This window comes from Crocodylus siamensis, chromosome 6 (genome assembly GCF_052110815.1).
Source record: "Crocodylus siamensis isolate JL-2025a chromosome 6, ASM5211081v1, whole genome shotgun sequence".
Lineage (NCBI taxonomy): Eukaryota > Metazoa > Chordata > Crocodylia > Crocodylidae > Crocodylus > Crocodylus siamensis.
In genome coordinates, this window is record NC_143400.1 from 43,616,926 (window position 1) to 43,637,338 (window position 20,413).

The 20,413-nt window shown below is 58.4% G+C and overlaps 2 protein-coding genes across 2 annotated transcripts; both read right to left on the reverse strand.

Moving 5' to 3' along the window:
• Positions 1 to 2,855: 2,855 nt before the first annotated feature.
• Positions 2,856 to 6,125, reverse strand: CEBPE (CCAAT enhancer binding protein epsilon). The gene is made up of 3 exons (XM_090053920.1): positions 6,099 to 6,125; positions 5,267 to 5,623; positions 2,856 to 4,598 (listed from the first exon to the last, which is right to left on the reverse strand). Exons 1-3 carry the CDS (start codon positions 6,123 to 6,125, stop codon positions 4,293 to 4,295), a joined length of 690 nt encoding a protein of 229 aa, XP_089910046.1. The 3' UTR covers positions 2,856 to 4,292.
• Positions 6,126 to 6,426: 301 nt separating this feature from the next.
• On the reverse strand, positions 6,427 to 19,393 carry SLC7A8 (solute carrier family 7 member 8). Its single transcript, XM_090055370.1, has 11 exons — positions 18,320 to 19,393; positions 16,471 to 16,675; positions 15,915 to 16,066; positions 11,414 to 11,539; positions 10,897 to 11,050; positions 10,443 to 10,566; positions 10,260 to 10,363; positions 9,354 to 9,450; positions 8,987 to 9,136; positions 7,351 to 7,528; positions 6,427 to 7,262 (listed from the first exon to the last, which is right to left on the reverse strand). The coding sequence occupies exons 1-11, from the start codon at positions 18,444 to 18,446 to the stop codon at positions 7,132 to 7,134; spliced, it is 1,548 nt and encodes a 515-aa protein (XP_089911496.1). The 5' UTR covers positions 18,447 to 19,393; the 3' UTR covers positions 6,427 to 7,131.
• Positions 19,394 to 20,413: the final 1,020 nt, after the last annotated feature.

Here is a 20,413-nt window from a genome sequence, read left to right on the forward strand (position 1 = left end):
GTCCCTCGGCTGCCTCCGCCCACCCGGAAGTGCCCGCGTCGGATGTTTCCGCCCGCACCTCGGCTCCTCGGGGATTTCCGTGAGGCGCTCGGCCCCACACACCCGGAAGTGAGTTTCGGCAGTTTCCGGGGGCGACTCAGGGAAAAGGGAAAGGGGGGCGGAAGGAGCTCAGGCCAACCCGGAAGTGAGGGCCAAAAGCGCTCGGCTACTTCCGTCAGTGCTCTAGCGGCTTCGGGCCCTGCCGGAACGCTCCCATTGGTTCCCTTGGTGTGACTTCTTCGGGCATTTCCGGACGAGCTCGGGCCTGTCCGAAGCCAAGAGGGAGACCCCTACTTAGTAGGGCAGACCGGAAGTTGCCCCGTTTCCATGGGGCCAGCAGGAAGTTGCTGCCTTGTGTATGTAGGGCCTACAGGAAGTTCCCTGTTTATGTAGCGACTACAAGAAGGTGTCCTCTCTTTCCATGGGGCTAGCAGGAAGTTACCTCCTTGTTTGTGTAGGGCATAAAGGAAGTTTACTTGTTTACATGCAGCCAATAGGAAGCTGGGAGCTTGGGCAGCCAGAAGAGCCCACTCAGTGCCGCACTCAAACGCGTCACCACCCACGTCACAAGAGGGAGCCCCCTGTTTTCATCAAAGCTGCTTCTATTGAAGTAGGGGCTACAGGAAGTTGCATGTTGCTGCCTCCCATAGGAAGTTCGGAGCTTGGGGAACTAGGAGACTAATAACAAACCCCTGCTCTGGCCTTGGGGCCCAGGTGGTATCCTCATTCCATCAGAGCCAGCTGTATTTGCACGGGTGCTCTCTGTTGACATAGGGCCTGCAGGAAGTTGGCCTGCTTGGGACCAAGCATGGGTTGGCAGCTTAGGGGATCGATAGGAGCCCCCACCCTGGGTCTCAGGAAGAGCCTGGGGTCGTTCAAAGCCACTTGTATTTACAGAGATTCTACAGGAAGTCACTTTATTGATATGGGAACGGGCCTGTTTCTCTAGACCTGACAATAAGCAACCAAGAGCCCAGTAACACCCCTGCTGGGTCTCCAGCAGAGCCCTGGCTTCCCCAGAACCACTCATGTACATAGGGCCTGTAGGAAGTTGCCCTTCATTTATGTAGGACCCACCTTAATTCACCAGCCATGAGGCACCGGTGGGTCCGGGTCCTAAGGGATCTCCACCCTTTGGTATCTCCTTGATTCCACCTGAGTCCCCTGTTTACATAAGACCTACAGGAAGTGACTGAGCACTGAGTGGAGCGCATGGCCTAACCCCCACTTTGGGGTCCCCTGCAAAAGAAGGACCCCACTGAGGGACCCAAGTCCAAAGAGGTGAGGGAAAGGGGGCAGGAGTACATTGCCTTGGTTAGGAGTGACAAAGGGCCATGAATGGGTGCACAGCACCCCCATGTGGTCTTTTCTCAAGGCTGCAATGGGAGGGGATGCTGAGCGCCTGCATTCTCACATCAGCTAGGGGAGTGGAGTGGAATCAGTGTGTGTGTATGTGTGCATGGAGGTTGTGGGGTGCTGGGATGACTGGGTTCTTTCCCCCAGGTCTGGGAAAGGAGGGAGGCCTGCTGGCTTGGAGTGGGGGATGGGAGCAGAGCTAGCTCTCCTGGTTTCTCTCCTAGCTCTGTCCAAACCCAGGACTCAGAGGGGGAGGTGGGGCGGGGTAAAACAGAGACACTATGAACCCTAGGGTCTCTCCCTCCCCCAGAAGCTGTCTCCGCATCTCCCCCGCTATCCCTTCTGGCTGGGGGTGGGTCCCTATCCCTCTAGAGACTCCATGGGGGAGGGGCAAAGCCAGTCTTCCTCCCCCCTTCATCTGTGAGGTCTGACAATGTGGGGACCCCTACAATCGAGCCCAGCTTGGGGGACACCAGCCATGGGTGGGGAGCTGGGTGTGGGGCCTATTTAGACGTAGGGCCAAGGGGTCCTCAGGCCAGCAGACCATGGGGGGGCAGGGGCCCAGTGGTGCCCATGCCCATGCCTTGGGGGTGGGGGGGATTTCGCAAGCGCCTGGGGGGGCCCCGGTTACGCCATGGCCCCGGGGTAACGGCCTGTTTCTCAAGAGCCTGTAATCAGCTCCACTCACCTTGAGCTGCTTCCTGCCCCAGGGGGACACGGTTTGGGGGTTGGGGATGCCCTGTGGGGGGGCAGCTTGGAGTCCTGGGGGTAGAGAGGTGGGAGGGGGGCAAATATGGAGCTCCCTAGCTAGGGGTGCCCCAGCCTCCTTCCTTCCACCACACACCTTCCCCCACCGCCCTCCCCCGCACCGGGCCGGAGGTTGGGACACCGACCACGGGAAACCATCCGGCCTTACACAACCCCCTGGTTTTGGGAGGGAGGGTGGGGTGCAGTGAGCCCAGGCATACGTGACAGCTCTCTCACAGCGCACAGCCCAGCTTCTGAGCTTCTGCAGGACCCAGGCATCTGGGTCTGGTCTCATGCTCCAGGGAGGGAACCCCAGTGTCTGAGATACAATTGTTCCAAAGGGAAAAATAGAACCCAGGCATCTGGGCCAGGGTTGGTCACTAGTGCCAAGTCTGGGGGGCCAGGACTAAGCATATGGGACCCACCCTGCAGTGATGCCCTATCACAACAGTGAGCAACAGGGACATCCTTGCACGAGGAACAATAGTGAGCAGGCAACAGTAAACATGACAGAGGCACTTTGCTTAGGAAGCAGTCATGTCCTGAAAGCACGAGTAAGCAGCTTATGAGAGGCGTGAGTGCAGAGCGAGGGTGTCACGGAGCCACGGTGAACAAAAGTGAATAAGATGGGGCAATTGTGAACACAGAACAAACCATGAGGAAGCTGCAAATGCGTGCATCACAACAGTCACAAGTGCAGAAGAACATCAGCACCAACAGTTTTTATTATGGGATAATGATACAACACAACCATTGTGAATAGTGAGGAGTTCAGAATAAGAGTACCACACCACAATAGAGAAAAGCAAATATCTGGGGCATGGTTATGGTCACAGACTAACCATTCCAGACACAAGTGAACAGTAGATAAATGAAAGAGAACAATGGGGCCACTTGATAGTGAGCAGCAAGCACTGAGACACGGCAATAGCGATCACAGAATAATAATGCCACCCCACCTATAGTGAATGATGGGGACAGGACTGTGGTCAATTAACAGTGCCATAGCAGAGAAGCATGACACAACAGTGGTGCTCAAGAATAACATAGCCACGTAATAGCAAACAGCAAAAGCTAGGACATGTCAATGGTGATGACATAACAAGAGCACCACTCACCAATAGTGAACAGTCAATGATTGTGACCACAGCAGAAAAGCGAGACCCCATGATGGCGACTGGATAATGGGGCCACCCACTAGTGAACAATGACAGCTGGGACATGCCAACAGCAATGGGAGAATCACAGTGCCACACAAGAACACGCGCCAAGTCGCTGTTGTGCAGAATGGTTTCATCGTGGGATAATAGTGCAACGCAACAATAGTAAACGGTGAAGAATGGATGCAGCCGTGACGAGCCCAGAACAGCGATGGCATGCAGTAGTGAACAGGGGATCATTGTACAGTGGTGAACACAGTTTCATAATGCCACGTGATAGTGAACAGGGAGGTGGTGACACCATGATGGCAATCATGGCATAACTGTGCCGTGCAACGGTGAACAGGCAGGAAGCAGAGGCAGGATGGCACCTTGGAGGCTAACTGGCGCAGATCTGCATGAGCTTTCATAGGCCACAGAAAGTGAACAGTGCATGGGGAATGACATCACAACAGTGATCCCAGTGTGAAGGAGTCTGGGGCAGCAGAATCACAACAGTGACTGCAGCACAACAGCGCCACTCAGTAGTGACATCATGGGGGTGGCCACAGCGATGGTACCACACAAAAGTGAACAGGAAATGACGTCACACCAGTGATCCTAGCATGACAGTACCAACCAATAGCGAATGGGAAATGTGTGATGCAGTGGTGATCGCAGCACAGTCATGCCACTCCGTCTAGGCAGGGAACTCGTGACACCACAGCAACACTGTGCCACACAGTGGCGCACAGGGAATGACAACATGATGGTGGCCACAGCTTTACAGTCCCACATAATAGCAAGCAGGGAATCAGTGATGCCACCATGGCAATCATGGCATGATGGTGCCATGCACGCGTGAAGAGGGAGTGACATCACAGTAGTGATCACGGCATGATGGTGCCACACAAGGGGTGACATTGCAGCAGCGATTCTAGCACCATGCACTAGTGCCTGAGAAGTGACATCGCAGCGGCAACAGCAGCACGCTGGTGTCCCATGCCAGCATCAGGCCAGCCCTTTGGGCAGCCCGGCAGCCTCAGGCAGCTGACGGAAGAGGGCACGCAGCGTGTCAAGCTCCTGGCCCAGCTGGGCCACACGTGCCTGGAGCTGCTCATTCTCAGCAGCCAGCTCCAGCACACGGCGCTGTGTCTCCAGCACACGGCGCTTGGCCTTGTCGCGGCTCTTGCGCACGGCGATGTTGTTGCGCTCACGCCGCAGCCGGTATTCCAGGCTGTCCTTGTTCACTGCCTTCTTGCCCCGGGGACCTGGCACTGGGGCCGCGGAGGGCAGCAGGGCACTGCCGGGGGGGCCCTGCCAGGAAAAAAGGCATGGGGCATGGGAATAAGGGCTCAACATGGGCAATGGGGGGGGGGCAGGAGGGGGGCACCAGGTGGGGGAGACAGGCTGAGAGGCAAATCAAGGGCACCATGTGTGGGGGCACCATACAGTGCGGGGCGCTGCAGGAGCAGGTCAGGAGCACTGGTGGGGTGGAGCAGGCTATAGGGAGGCTAGGGAAAATGGGGAGGGGGATTGGGGTCCCATATGTGGGGAGGGGGAAAAGATCAAGGACAGGTCAGGGGTGAGTTAAGGGCACTGTTGTGGAGGGCAGGCCAGGGGTAGGCTAGGGTCATCATGGAGGTATGGGGGAGTAGGAGACCTACAGGGGGTTAGGCTGTATGGGGCAGGGGTACCATGGACAGGGTGGGACAGGGGCACACTGAGGGGGAAGAGTACCCATCGGGGGGGGCAGGAGACTCATGGGAGGGTGGGGCTGGGGCACTATGGTAGGGAGAGGCCAGGGATACAGTAAGAGGGGAGACACAGGAGGTCCATGAGGGTGACCAGGGCATCAAAAGGGGGGATGGGTCTGGGGCATGGTAAGGGGCCTTGGAGGCCCATAGAGGGGGCATGGGAGCCATGGGGAGGAACAAGACGGGTATTGTGGGGGTGGCAGAGCAGATGGGCACAGGGCCCCTTACCTTCAGGGCACGCAGGGCAGGCATGGGGCCAGCGGGTGGAAGGCTGAGAGCGCTGTGCCCGCAGGGTGGGGGGCCACGCCGGGGGGGCTCCTCCTTGCTAGGTGCGCTGTAGGGCCGGGCCCAGGCCTCGTAGGGGGCGAAGGAGGAACTTTTGGGGGCACGGGGCGGGGGTGCTTGCAGCAGCTCCGCCAGGAGCTGTTCGTCGCCCAGGTAGGCAGCCAGGTCCAGCGAGGCCTCATGCTCGGGCAGGCCGGGGTGTATGGGCAGGCGCGGGGGGGGCCCGGGGCCCGACTCTGGGGCCCCCCCCGCCCGCCGCTCACACTCATAGAAGCCGCCGTGCGCCAGGGCGCCCCCCGCCTGGACCCGCGGGCGCTGCCCTGCCCTGCCTCAGCCCTTGCTCCCTCCGGGTGCCCTGCCTCGCTCTGCCCTTCCTCTCTCCCTGTCTGCCCCATCCCCTACACTTGTTCCCTCCCCCCCAACCCCTTTTTCCTTCCTCTTTCTGCAGGGCTCCCGGGTGCCCCCTGCTGGCAGAGGCTGACCCCACATAGGCCCTGGGGCCCTCCAGGGCAGCTCCCTGGGTGGGGAGGGGCAGGGGGTGCAGCCATCCACACAGCAAGACCCCACAGGGGCCCTTCCCCACACCCACCATGGATCCTCCCCTTAACCCCCCCCAAAAAATGCAGCATCAGCCCCTCCCACCAAATAACTCCTCCCCTTGCCCTGCCAGTACTCCTCACCCCTGACCAGCTGCTCCTTGCCAAGCTGGTGCCTCTCACTCAGGACTCACAGCCCCCTGCTTCCTCTGGCCCAGTTACTGCCCCTCACTCCTAACCCACAGCTCCAACAGCCCTAGCCCCATCAATGCCCCTCATTCCTGTGACACAGGCCCTGCCCCTTCTGGCCCAGCCAGTGCCCTTCACTCCCAACCTGCAGCCCCAGGTCGGGGGGGGGGGGGGGGGGGGGGCGGTGTAGATGCAGCTGGTATCTGAAGCTACAGGCTGCATGGCCAATGGTGCTCACTAGGGGGCAAGGTTGGACTAATAATGGCATGTCAGGTCCCCAACTGGTGAGGTGAAGGGGCAGCCCAGGGGTCCTGCCCCTCCTCCTTCCCACCCTTGCACTCCCCAGGACTCTTCTGGGATTGCCCCATGGAAGCTGCCTGCAGATGCACCTTCGGTTCCATTTATTGTCATCCAAACACAGAGAAACATTGTGAAAAAGACAAGGCCATCAGAGCTAGGGGGGTGAAGACCCCCCCAAAATAACTGGGGGCCCCCAAAGATCTTCCCCCCTTGGGGATAAGGCAATTGCGATTCAGAGGGGGGCTCTCAGCCCCGCCAGCCCACGCCTAGGGTGCTTTGGGGCAGGAGAGCTGGCTGGTGGGGTAGATCCAGCTGCTCTAGCTAGCCCTAGCAGGTAACACTGGGTGGGGAGCTGTGGCACAAGAGCAATGGGCTGTTCCACCCCAGGCCTGGGTGCCATGAGGGCCATGAGGCAGAAACTGGGGCGGGGGGTAGTCTTGGCACCTTATTCCCAACAGGGGTACCTGTGGGTCAGGGGTGCTGGCTGGGGGGTAGACCCAGCTGCTCCAGCAGGTGCTGGGGGGCGGGCTGTGGGGCAGAAGCACTGTCCTGTCTATGGAGGGGGGGTAGATCCAGCTGTTCCAGCCCCAGGGGGGAGCACTGGGAAGGGTGTGGACAGGAGTGGTGGCTGGTGGGGGCACTGTGGAACTGGTTGGCAGGTGTTGCAGGGAGGCTCCCAGGGGCAGTGGGCTTTGGGGAGTCAGCTGTGGGGCAGGAGCTCTGGCTGAGGAAGGTAAATCCATCTGCTCTAGCCCCAACTGGGGGTGCAGTCCAGAGGGGTACTTAGTTCTGGGGAGCATCAGGGTCCCCGCCATGGCACATGGGCTCCTGTTGCTCCTGGCTCTCAGTGCTGCCCACATCCATCTGGGGGTACACCACCAGGCATAGCTTCTGGCTGGCACGTGTCAGGGCATCTGGGGGGGAGGGAATGGGGAGAATCAGCTGGAAGCAAAACCCTTCCCCAGTCCTGCCTCCAGCCCCAGTCCCACCCCTGGCACTCACCCACAAAGGCGTGAAAGGCGGGAGGCTTGTGCTGCCAGTGGACACCCAGGAAGTAGACAGGCACACCAGTGAGCATGATGGCCAGACCAATGCCACACACCACTGGCTCTGACCACAGGCTGAACACCAGCAGGAAGGCCCAGAACAGCAGGTACACCACCGGGAACAGCAGGCTCACCTGGTGGGGGTGCCAAGACAGAGTCAAGCTGCCACAGGGTGCCCTACCCACTACCCAATGTGGCACCCACCTAGTCAGGACAGTGGAGTTGGGCTGTAGGGGCATGGAAGCTGTGGCTGCACTGAGGAGGATGGGTTTGGGGAATGGAGGTGTTGGTCATGGGGTATGGGTGGGGGTAAGGGGTCTCACTATCATGGGGCACTGCCACAGGATGCCCCCTAACCCATCCAACATGGCACAAGCCTGGCCACAAAGGGGTAGCTGGATTGTAAGGGTGTGGTATGTAGCCCACATCTGAACTACAGAGGATAGAGTTAGTGTGTGGGGATACTGCTTGGGCTGTGGGGGGTACTGGGAAGGGTTGGGTGCTGGTGGGGCCATGGGAGCCCCCTGTTATAGGACACTGCCATAGGGTGCCCCCCACCCACTCACTGGCCTGGCCATGGTAAGGAGAGTTGGGCTATAGCAGTGTGGAGACTGCAGTGAACTGGAGAGGAGGTGATTGGGGAATGGGGTACTGGTGGTGGTGAGGTACTGGTGGGGGCACAGGGGCCCACTATCACGGGGTGCCCCCATCTACCAAACATGGCACCATGAGCCTGGCTGCAGGAGAGGTAGCTGGACTGTAGGGGTGTGGTTGAGGTGCATTAGGCCACAGTTGAACTGGAGAAGAGAGGGTTTGGGGAGTGGGGGTACTGGTGGGGGTACAGGGCCCTACCTGAATGGGTCAATGACTATGGGACACCCCCCCAAGTGGGATACAAGCAGTGACGCCATAAAAGGGATACTGGTATCTGTGTTGTAGAGGTCTGGAGGGGGGCATATTGGCCACAGTCAAACTGGGAGGACAGGGTTGGGCTGTGGGGAGTACTGGTAGGGGTGCAGGAGTCTGCTGCAATGGGGCAGTCCCCATAGGTGCTTCCCATCCAACATGGCACAACTAGCCTGGCTACAGTGGGGCAAATCTTCTCACAATGGATACCAGCAGTGAGCCACAGGGATGCTGCCAAGGGGGCGCTGTGTTGTGGGAATATTGTGCAGGGCACATGGAGCTGAAGGGATGCGTGTAGGTGGGGGTTGCTGGGGGGTGGAGGTACTGGTGTGCAGGCTATTGGTAGAGTGGTATAGGTGCTGGTGGGGTATACTGAGAGGTGTGGGGGTGTAAGTGCTGTTGGTAGGGACAACAGGCAGTGGCGTGGAGGTTTACTGGTTAGACTGGGGGCTACTGGTGATGGCAAGGTACTAGTGGGAGTGTAGAGTATACTGATGGAAGTTAGGCACTGGGGGTACTAGTGGTACTAGTAGGGTACTGGTTGGACTGGGAGGTACTGGTGATGAAAGTGGAGATACTGGTGGTGGTGGCACTAGCACTAGCATAGGGGGTGCTGGTGGGGGCAAGGAACAGGTGGCAGTCAGAAGCTGGTTGGGGTGTTAGTACTGGTGGGGGTAGGGCTGTACCTTGATGGGACGGGGCATGTTGGGTGCCTTCCAGCGCAGTACGACCTGCCCAGCTACTGTGACACCATAGAAGAGGTAGTTGATGAAGCCAACATAGTTGATTAGGGTGTAGATGTCACTCGTTACCAACATCAGCAGTGTGGACACACACTGCAACAGGGAAGAGGCAGGGTCATGAATGGGGAGGGGCAAAGCCAGGCCCCACCCCATTCCTCTGAGCCTGCCCCCCATCCCTGACAACAAGCTTCAGTCCCTCTGTCCCACCCAACCTCCTGCCTGGCTTCACTGCCCAATGCTGCAGGCCCCACCCACCTCCCAGAGGCTGTTCCTCCAGCCAGCAGGTCCCTCCCCCATGCCTGTGACTCACAGTGAAGAGTAGGGCAGGGATGGGGGTGCAGCGCCACACATGGATCATGGCCAGCAAGCTGGGCAGGTGCCCCTCACGGGCCCCCGCGAAGAACAGCCTGCACAGGAGGAGATGGATGTGACTGGGAGGGACCAGATGCTACTGCCCTCAGTAAGGTTCAGAGTGAACAGGATGGCTGGGAACCTGGCCCTTTAAACCAGGAGGATAGCATAGGAGTAAGGGGGAGGGACTTGGAAGAGCCTCTCATGTCTAAGGGTGTGACACTCCCAGAGGTGGGATCTGTAGGGGAAGGGGGTGAGGTCTCTTTGGGAGATGAAGAGGGGCCCACTGATGCCCCACAACATAGGTGGAGTCATGGTGGGGGTGTGGTCTCTGGAGCAAGAGGCGGGGCCTCACAGGGAAGTGGTATCCATTGACACCCTGCAGACAAATGCATCCAGGGCAAGGTGTGGCCTTTTGTAGAGGGGGTGTGGCCTAAAGGCAGGGGTGGGACATTTGGCAGGAGGAGGGGACTAGGATCCCAGGGCGGATAGGTGGAGGACAGGGGTGGGCAACGTACGGTCCAGGGGCCAGCTCTGGCCTGCAGTGGGTCCCTCATCCTTGTCCAATCCAGGCACTGGGGGCAGCCCAGGCTGTGGTGCATGTGGCCAGTCACAATGCCCCCAGGCATGTGACAGGGCTGGGACAGCACAGCAGCTGGACTCCACTTTGCAAGAGCCCCAGGAGTGGCAGATTCTTCCAGCTGCCACAGCTAGTGCCACCATTGGTACTGGGTGGTGACAGCACAGGGCATTTCTAAAGCGGCTCTCCAGCCAAAATAATTGCCCACTTGTGATTTAGGGTAAGGAGTGGCCTTTTCAGGAGGGGGTGTGGCCTGGAGGTAGGGGCAGGGACCAGGGCACTTACCGGGAAGAAGTGAAGAGGGACCCGTTGACACCCCCAAAGGTGGAGAGGGCCACAGAGATGGGCATGATCCAGGCCATGACGCCCAGCAGCTTCTCCCCAAAGGTCTGCGGGGAGGAGAGAGCGGGGTGAGCAGGGCGGGACCAACTGCTGCAGGCAGGGCCAGCCCTGGGAGCAGGGTCTCACCACAGCAACGGCGTTGGAGGCCAGCAGTTCCTGAGGCGACATGGCGGTGACATAGGCCACGTTAGCGAAGACATACACAAAGGTCACCAGCGGGATGGAGATGAAGATGGCACGGGGCAGGTTCCTGTGGGGAGGGGGGAGGAGGGTTAGTGCAGTGCTGTCCACCTGCCTCCCTGGACAGCCCATGACCCACCAGACTCCTGGGCTCCTTCCTACTCTCCCCCAATCAAAGTTGGATGCAGACCTGGGTTCCCCTCTCTACCTTAACTGGAAGCCTGTGGCTGCCCGGATACCTGGGTCCCTTCAGGAAACTGAGCTGGAGGCTTAAATGTCCAAGGGCAGACAACCTAGTATTATTCCAGCACGGGCAAGATTGGCAGCCCCAGATGCCAGAGTCCGGGGGGGGGGAAGGGGCGGGGTGCATTCCTTGATGCCCAGGACCTGTCCTGCTCACTTGTAGGGGTCAACGAGCTCCTCGGTGACATAGTTGAGGAAGTTCCAGCCTCCATAGGCGAAAGAGCCCTGCAGAAAGGCCAGTGCCACCAACCCCACATCAGGCGTCTGGAAGAACTCAAAGGCGTTGCGTGGCTCCAGCCAGAAGTACTCACCTGGGAAGGGCAGTGGGTCAGAACTGCCCCACACCAGGGCCCCCAGTCCCCCCCATCTACCCCCCCCAATCTGACCCCATTCTGCACAGCGTACCCCCCACCTCTGACCTTACCCCAGCTCAGTCCAGCCCCCTTCAGTTCTGCCCCTTCCCCCAACAGCCTCTTCACCTCTCCCCAGAAACTTGCCCCCTCACACATCTTTTCCCACCCCCTATTTACCTCCCTCCCCCCAGACCTGCCCCTCCTCCCCTTCCCAAGTAGGAACAGCTCTGGAAGATGCTGGTGGAACTGAGGGGGCAGGGTAATGATAGGGTAAGGCCTAGCCCAGGAGGCAGGGCCTGTGTTGAGAGGGTGGACACTCACCCCTGCAGATTTGAACGATGCCCATGACAATGATGAGCCCTAGGGCCAGGAGCTTCCCAGCTGTGAAGATGTCCTGAACTCGCGTGGCCCAGCGCACACTGGCACAATTCACCCAGGTGAGCAGCACTGCAGGGACACAGGGGGTGGGGTGTGAATACACCACCACAGGAGCCTCACACAGTGGGGCACTATTGTGGTGCAGCTGCCTGGACAACACCCCTTGGCAATGTTCAGGATTACTCCCTGTTATTCCCCAGCCATGAGTCCCCAGACTTCTGGGTCCTGCACTCCACCCCCAGAATCAGAGAGTGCTCGATTCCTTCCAGAAATGCGGCCCCGGATCCCTGGGTTCCATTCCCTTGCACAGGGACTAGAGGCACTCAGGAATCCTTTAAGCAGTGCCATCCAGGACTCCTGGTTCCCACTCCATCTCCTGGTGTTGCCCACAGGGCTGGAGTTATGGGGGGGGGGACAGGTCATGCCTTGGACTCCTGGGTTCCCATTTCAGTCTCCCTCGAGGGGCTGGAAACACTCAGCTGCCCCTAGAGGTCCCTCCCCTTGCCAGGGACATGCAGGGAGGAGAAAGGCAACAGCCATTCCAGCCCCCTTCTTCCTAGGAATGAAGGGAACAAACACAAGCGGAGGAGGAGGCAGCAGATCAGGCCTGACCTAGTTGGCTTTGGGCCTAACTGCACCAAAACATCCTGCCCCTGGCAAACTCCCCAAAACAGCACCCCCACAACACCCCTAGCAGCCCCATACCCCTCCCCCCCAACTGGTCTTTTGCCATCACAAGCTGATTGCACAAGCAGCCTAGCTGGGAACCTGACACGGCACAAACAACCTCCCCCCTTTCTAGGAACTCAACACCACAACAAACAGGTCACACCTCAGACACACAAACGTACAAGGAGTGAGGACAGGAAGCACAACTTGAATCAACACAGATCACTCCAGGCATGGCAGCTTGTGGGGTATAGCACCACATGTCCCACACAGACAGCCCACTATATCCTGCCACACACCCATGGCCACAGTTCTAGGTAGTACAATCTGCTACATGCAACAACACAGCCGTAGGGACAGCCTGTAGGCAGTAAAGCCAGCTACACACAGCAACAGTGTGTGGCAACACCCATACATGACAGTTGGCAACATGCACACAGGAGCACCCCCAGGCAATCCAGCAACACACATACCCCAGCACGCACACCGTAATTCACCCAGCACAGCCACACGTAACCCCCCCTGAACATACACCCAAGACAATGGTCTGTAAGACAGCTACAGCTGAAGTTCACATTATGTCATGCTAAGTAACACCTTACACACAAAATACAAGTACAGTTCACACCCAAAAAGCAACTTACACACGTGCAGAGTAAGAACTCTTAATACAACACACACCCAATGCAAGCACAATAACACACTAGGATGCAACATGTGCATACTAATATACAGAGATATCACACCCTGGCGCACACAGCTGCTCACAACACATCATACACACAGCAACACAGTCCTCACCACATATGGTAACAATACAGCAAACTTCCCCTGAAACAGTAACACAGCAACATATGGCATATGCCCAGTAACACACATAGGTATCACACCCAACTACAAACTGAGATCGTGATACACCTGGTAACACCCCCCCCAGAAATATACCCAATACAGCAACGTACCAAAGATTGCTATACCTGAAGTAACACACACAATAGGAACACACACACAATACAAGCACAGTAAAATACCCCCCACCCACACACAGAGTAAGAATACACAATAGTACAGCAATGGATCCCTGAAACAATCAGAGTAACCCAGATGCATAGCACTACATTTGTGACAAGTGCTCAGAAACACACCCAGTTATCACACTGGACTACACACTCTAACAGTTCATGATGCTGTGCATGCTGAGGGCTGGGTGTGGTCATGCATAACAAACCTGGCACAACAACCTACTACAGACAGTCAGAACACACACTGGCAGCAATACCCATGTCCAGCAACACACCCAGTTATCACAGCCTGATGAACAGCAGGCACTCTAACAGACTATGATACACATGGCAATACACAGCTCCCAACACCCATGCTGTCACATCTGATACAGCAACCTGCCCCCAACACAATCACGGTGACACACTCTGACAGCAACTCCCATGCCCAATCATACACCCAACATCCCTGTACATAGCGACACAGCTGGACACCCCAATTAACACATGCTCTGGCAGGCACAGAGCTACATGGGGGAAATCCCCTCTGTACCCCCCTCCTTTGCCTTGCAGTCCCACAGCCCAAGACAGACATATGCACGCATCTGTGTGTCCTCCAGTGCCCCCTGTCCTGTTGACGGTGCACAGCCGGGCTGAGTCAGCAACTCCCAGAGCAAAACAGGCTGTGAGTCAGCACCGGAGAAATGGGAAGCAGGCAGGGGAGGGGGTACAACTTCCCAGTCTGAGACATGGGAGAGGGATGGGGGTCTCTTCTGAGTGATTACCACCCATCCCGATCCTGGACAGGGTGTCCTCTCTAGGGAACTGTGCTCCCAGATCCTGGATGGGGGAGGGATGACTGACTCCCCACATACCAACGTGGGGGCTCCAAGGAGGGTTCCTACCAGGCTGTAGGGGAACTCAAGGGTCCCAGGTGGCCCTGCCTCCTCCCTCCTGAGGGTCAGAGCCTTTCTAAGGAAGCGTAAGGCAGTTCTCAGGACAGCTGGCGCCGGGCAGGGCCTGGCCATGACATTCCCCAGGCCCTTTCCAAGTGGGGGGGCACCAGCTGTGCTGTGGAACACGCTGTCCCCCGCCACCCCCAAAATAGCTCCTGGGTGAGGTCAGCAGGAGCACTGGCACTGCACTCGCCTGCTCCGCCTCCCCTGGGTAGGGAGCTGCCCACTCCCCTCCCCCACCTGCTCAGGCAACAGGCTCCCCAATTCTCCAAAGGTGGCAACTTCCCTTTCCTGTTCCCACCTCCTTAGCAACTGTCTCATATAGCTCCCTACTCCCCTCCCTCCCCCAACCCTCCTGGTGCCCTATACTCCTGATCCATAGCTCCCTACCCCCCAACACTGCCTGACCCACAGCCCCCTGCCTCCTCCAACTCTACCAGTGCCCCTCACTCCTGACTCGCAGCCTGTCACCCTGCCACTGCCCCTGACCTGCACCTCCTGCTACCTCCCCCACTTCCAACCTACAGCCAGTGCCCCTCACTTTGGATCCACAACCCCCTACCTCTCCTCAACGTAACCAGTGCCCCCCACTCCAGACCCACAGCCCCCAACCCCCTCAACACAACCAATGCCCTTCACTCCTGACCTGCAGTGCCCTTCACTCCTGACCTCTCTCAAAGGAACTGTGCCCTGGGTCTTCCCCCTTGGCAGGGGTATGGGGGTTGGAGACTGGAGGGAGGCAGAGTGTAACCCCTAGCACTAGATGTACAGTCTTCAGGGATATTCAGCTGCGGCCCTCCTGTGCACACACTTGTGGCCTCTGTCACACATGCTGTTCCCACAGTCTCTCGCACACACCCAGTCACAAAAACCCTCTCACACCCCACCATTCACAGACCTCCTCTATCAACTACACCAACATTCACAGACCCCCTGTGGTGTACACACTCCCCCATTCAGACCTCCTCTATCACCCCCCCATTCACAGACCCCCTCTATCACAACCCCCCACCCAGTTGGATGCCCCACCCATTCAGACCCATCACACCCTCACACCCACCTATTCAGTCTCCCTCCATTAATCACACTCTCCATTCACAAATGTCCTCCATCAATTACACACACCCACTCATAGACCTCCTCTATCACACCCCCCAACAGACCCCTTCTATCACACACACCCAACCTGTTCATAGAGGTCCCCATCACACTCCACCCTCACCCATTCACAGACCCTCCCCCATCAACTTCACACACACCTCCCATTCACAAACACCTACAATCAATTAAACACACACAATCGCAGACCCCCCATCAAATCACACCTCCCCACTCAGACCCTCTCTGTTACACTGACCCCACAATTTCACACACACCTCCCATTCAAACACCCTCAATCTATTACACACACAGGCACACACACACAGCCATTCAGACCCCCCATCAATCACACCTGCCCTTTCAGACCCTCTGTTACATATCCCCCATTCACAGACTCCACACCTGCTCTCAGTTACACAGACATACACACATTCACAGACCCCCATCACACACACAGAATTGCTCACTCACATACACACACACACAGAGCAGCAGCAGTTTTCCCTTCCTGTGCTCACACTCATGCTCATGCTCACTTTCCTGCTGACTCCGCACTGACACAACATGGCCAACCCACATCTGGGCTGGCACAAGGGTCTGGGCCAAACTTAGCCTGGCCTAGGCCACCCCCCAAGCCTGGATCCCCACCCCCACCCTTCCCAGTCTAGTCTCTGGGAGTAGGTGGATGTCCAGGACTGGCACAGGGGTGAGACTCACAGAGGCACACAGCAGCCAGGAGGCGCAGCCCAGTCTCGGGTGCTAGGCAAGTGGGGAAGAGCGGCTGCAGCACGTAGTTGGAAAAAGTCAACGCAATAACTGCCTGGTTGGTGGGGTAGATGACCAGCACTGCGATCCACAAGCGAAGGAACCTGTTGGGGGGGGGGGAGGGGAGCGTGAGGGGATTCTGGCCCCCCATCACCTCTGAAAGCCCTAATAGACCCCTTAACCCCCCCACATCCCCATGGTTCCTGCACCCCTACCACAGACCCCCAAGCATCCCAGTAACGGGAGGGAGGAGAGGGGGGCAGACTCCCACCCCCTGCAACCCACCACAATGGCTGCCACATCTGAGGGAATGGGGTAAGAAGAGAATCCCAGCACCTCCCCCACACACACAGTCCCTGCTCCCCGCCCCCCAATGCTCCCATAGGAGGTGGGGAGGGCCTGGGGAGGCAGAGTTGCCATTTCCCCCAAACATAGACCCCCTGATTACACCCCACAGATGCAGGGAGGGGTTGGGCGTGATGGGGGCATTCCTCCCCCACACACACACCCAGCCAGGCCTCCAAAGATGTCCTTGACATAGGAGTAGTCGCCCCCGGACTTGGGGATGGTGACACCCAGCTCGGCGTAGCACAGTGCCCCCACTGCGGTGATAAGCCCTGTGACAATCCAGACCACCAGGGCCAGCCCCACGGAGCCAGCATTCTCCAGCACGCCCTTGGGTGAGACGAAGATCCCCGAGCCAATGATATTACCTGTGGAGGCAAGGGAAGAGATGGGGATGAGAGGTAGCTTAGATTGGGGGGGTGGGCTGTCATCTGCTCCATGCATCTTAGGATGGTGATAACTCTGGAACCTAATGATGTTTGGCTGACTGTGACCTCGCATGCTCTCCTTCCATCCTCCTGCTCTCCGGCTTTTCTTGGAGGGTGACTTGGCCCTGGGGTTTCAATAGCAATTTAAAATGCTGCAGCAGCTGGTAGGAGCCAAGGCAGAAGGGGTGGAGAATGACTGGGACCTGGGGAGGCCTGTGTGGGTGGAGGGGCTGGGATGAGGGGTCCCTGTGTTAGGGGAAGCCCTAGAAAGGGAACCAGGCCCCTTGTTAGCAACCAGCCCCCTAGCTGTCACCACGGCAACCCAAGAAGCATAAGAACCAGGAGACAAGGGGATGCATGTCAGTCCTGACGTCTGCCCTGCTACACACAGGGCATAGATGGACTTGGCCTCATACCCTCCCCCACCCATAAGGGGAGATGGTGAGGGGGCTGGCACCCCCTAGAGGGTGCATCCCAGTGCAAGGGAGCTTGGCAAAGGGCCCTTTCCCTGCCATCTTATCAGAGTCACCATGTCTTCCTAATAAACAGGGCTCTGGAGAGGGACTCCGACCTCTGGGGCAAGAGGCATTGGGGTGGAGGGGCAGGAGGCTGCAGGTCAAGAGTGAGGGGGACTGGTAGGGTGTGAGGAGACAAGCCAGGAGTGAGGGGCACCAACAGGGTTGGGGGATAGGGCACTGCATGGCACCAAGGGAGGGAGCAGGGGGCTCTGCCTAGCTCTTGGTGGTCCCTGGCCCCCCCACCCACTGGTGTTCCCTGGCACCTGCTGAACGGGGCCATCTGGAGCTGGATTAAGGGAGCTGAGGTTCATTCATGCTCCAGGGCTCCGCTTGCATCCAAGCGGAAAACCCAGACACTCCATCTCAGCCTGCCTGGCTGTTTGAACAGGGACCCCTTGCCCCAGGGCTGAGATGCGGCTGACTCTGGGGTGCGGGTCAGGGGGAAAGAAGTGGTTATAGCAGGATCCTTGACCCTCCACTGAGATGCAGCCAACTCCAGTGTGAGATGCTTTGTGGGGTTGGTTAAACAGATGCTCTTTGGCCGGGGCTGAGATGCAGCTGGCTCTAGGGTGGAATGCAAAGGAGGACCCTATACCTGGGACCGAGATGCAACCAACTCTGGGGTGGGACACTTTGCGTGGCTGGTTGTACTGGGATGAGAGCAGGGGGAACCAAGATACAGCTGGCTCTGGGGTGGAGCACATGGCACAGTTACTTCTACAAGGCCAGGGAGGTCTCCAGTGCAGCTGGCTCTGGGGTGGGCTGCACTGGGGCTGTTCATACTGGTTGGGGTGAGGGGCATGGCGGCACTGGGACCATGTGGAGCAGTGGCAAGTGGGGGAGGGGGATCCAGCTCTAATCGGATCGGGGAAACCAAGGTGACAGCTTGGGGCTATTTATAGAGGCAGGCAAAGAGAGGGAACGAGGGAGGGGGAGAAGAAAGAGATGGAGGAAAAAGATGGAGGGAGAAGAGGAAAGGAGAGAAAAAGTGGGGAGAAGGGGAGAGGTCTAGCTGGGCAGGCGGATCCAGGGGCCCTTTTGTGGGTCCCCATGGCCCCCAACTCACCCACAATGATGCCACAGGCGCTGACCAGCCCAATCTCCTTTTTGAGGGCCACAGCATCCCCCGCAGGCTCCTCTGGCCCATCTGGGCCCTTCTCGGAACCACTCCGGCGCCGTGCCCCATCCTCCATGGCGGGTGGACCTGCACCACACTGGGGCCGAGCACTGCTGAGGCTTCTGGGACGCTGGGGCTGCTCCGGCTCGTTGGTTCTGGACTCAGGGGAAGGTTCTGGGCTCTGGGCCTCAGACCCTGGCAGGGCTCTACCTCTCGGGTCTCAGCACCGGGTCAATAGAATCAGTCCGGTTCAGGCTGGCTTGCACCCGTGAACCAATCCTTCTAGCCAGCCCCTGGGTCCTGGGTGCTCTGGTCCAATCCCCTGTTGCCCTGGTACTGAGCTGGCTGGTTCGGAGTCAGCCCCTTCTCCCTTCCTGGTCTCCAATCTGTACACTCGTCCCTCCAACTTGTTTACTCGTTCCCCTCTTCTGTGAAGTTGCCCCCAGCGGAGGAGGGGAGAGGGAACTGCGTCGAAACTCCAGACCGGTTTAATCTCGCTCCGTTTCCTCCTTTCCTTCCCTTGCTCTGCTCTCTGGCTCTGTGCTCCTCAGGCAGTCCCCTGCCCTGCACTCCTCCTTGTGGGATTTTCTTGTTCCCTTCTTCCAGCAGGGTATTTTCCCCAAGGGGAATTTTCTTTGCCTCACCCACACACACTCTCCCCCTTTGCTCCTACTTTCCCCCTCAGAGTTTTCTTGCTCTCCGTTCACTTAGGATTGTCACTCTCCTTCCTTGCAAGGGGGATCCTGGGATCAGGTGCCTTGCACTCGTCCCTCGTGGATTTTCTCTTTCCTCTGTTCCGGCTGAATGCTCTCTCTCCCCTCCGTGGTTTTCTTGTTCCCTCCTTCTGGCTCCTTCTGCTCGCTCCTACTGGCAGCCAGGCCAGCAGCCCACCCACAAGTCTGTGCCCAAGCGTGCCAACGGACAGACAGGCAGGCGTGGGTATCTTCTCTTCCTCTGTGCCCCTCTTTCTCACTCCCTCGCTCCCACTTAGCACACCGGCTCCCTCCCGTGAGGAGCTGGCAGACTCCTCCCCTACCCGGCCCACAGCCAGGAACATGGAGAAGAAAACAAGGAGATAGAGGAAAGAGAGGTGGAATGAACAGGACAGATGGACAGAGGGCAAGCCAGCCCCTCAGCTCCGGCTCACTGGCCAGATCTGGCAGTGTGGACTCTGTCCGCTTTGGGGGTGCAGGGCTGGCGGGTAACACTATGATCCTGGGTGCCACAGGCTAAATACATTGCATATTCATCCCCAGCCCCCCATTCATCCCCCCTCCATCTCTGGGGTCTAGGCTCAGGCTCTGGAGGAGCTGCTGGGCACCTGCTCGCCCATCCCCCTTCACTGCCTCCTTGGCCATCGGCCCTCCTTGGCTATCATCCCTCCTTCCCATCGGGACCTTCGCCCCCACTTCACCCTGCTCAGGAGCTGATAACGGGGCCCAGCCCGGACTTTCACCCCAGTGGGCGGAGGCCGATGTGCTGAGCAAGGGGAAGCGGGGACAGAGGCCTTGGGGATAGCGCAGAGCGGGGGAGGGAACAGATTGAGACAGGGACAGACAGACAGGTTGCTTGGATGTAGATGTCCAGACTGAAGAAGGAAAAGCTGGGTGTGCATGCTGAGGCGCAGAGTAGTCCCCATCCAATCTGAGGAAGTGAGGGGGGGCATTCCTTTGCCCACCCAGGCTGCTCACAGCCCCAGAGAAACAAGAGGAAATCACTGTCCTATCCGCCTCCCCCCTCCCCCCCCCAAGCTGGCTGAAAGTGGGAGACAGCTCTGAGGGAAGGAGGGTGCTGAGACCCCCTGCCTCCTAACTAGCGCTGTGCCACAGGCTAAGGCTCCAGCGATCCACAGGGGCATCCTGTGGGCACCTCCCTGCCCCCTCAAATCCCCCTGCCATGGGACAGCCGATTGCACCCAGCTTCCCTGCCCCAGCTCTTCCCTTTAACACTCTGACAAGTGCCCCAGACTGCTCCCTTCTCCCTACACTCGGACCTGCCCCCAGCCCCTTCCTTGCCCCAGAGCCTCTCCCTCCTGCCCCCAGC

What these genes read in the sequence shown, in the direction of transcription:
- CEBPE (XM_090053920.1), bottom strand. Translation starts at nt 6,125, where the DNA reads ATGGGGCTAGGGCTGTTGGAGCTGTGG. An exon ending in TAGGGCTGTTGGAGCTGTGG is followed by an intron (nt 5,624 to 6,098) that starts GTTAGGAGTGAG and finishes CCGCGGGTCCAG; the next exon opens with GCGGGGGGCGCCCTGGCGCA. An exon ending in CTGCCCTGCGTGCCCTGAAG is followed by an intron (nt 4,599 to 5,266) that starts GTAAGGGGCCCT and finishes TTTTCCTGGCAG; the next exon opens with GGCCCCCCCGGCAGTGCCCT.
- SLC7A8 (XM_090055370.1), bottom strand. Translation starts at nt 18,446, where the DNA reads ATGGAGGATGGGGCACGGCGCCGGAGTGGTTCCGAGAAGGGCCCAGAT. An exon ending in ATCTTTGGAGGCCTGGCTGG is followed by an intron (nt 16,067 to 16,470) that starts GTGTGTGTGTGG and finishes CCCCCCCAACAG; the next exon opens with GTTCCTTCGCTTGTGGATCG. An exon ending in CCTCCAACGCCGTTGCTGTG is followed by an intron (nt 10,364 to 10,442) that starts GTGAGACCCTGC and finishes TCCTCCCCGCAG; the next exon opens with ACCTTTGGGGAGAAGCTGCT.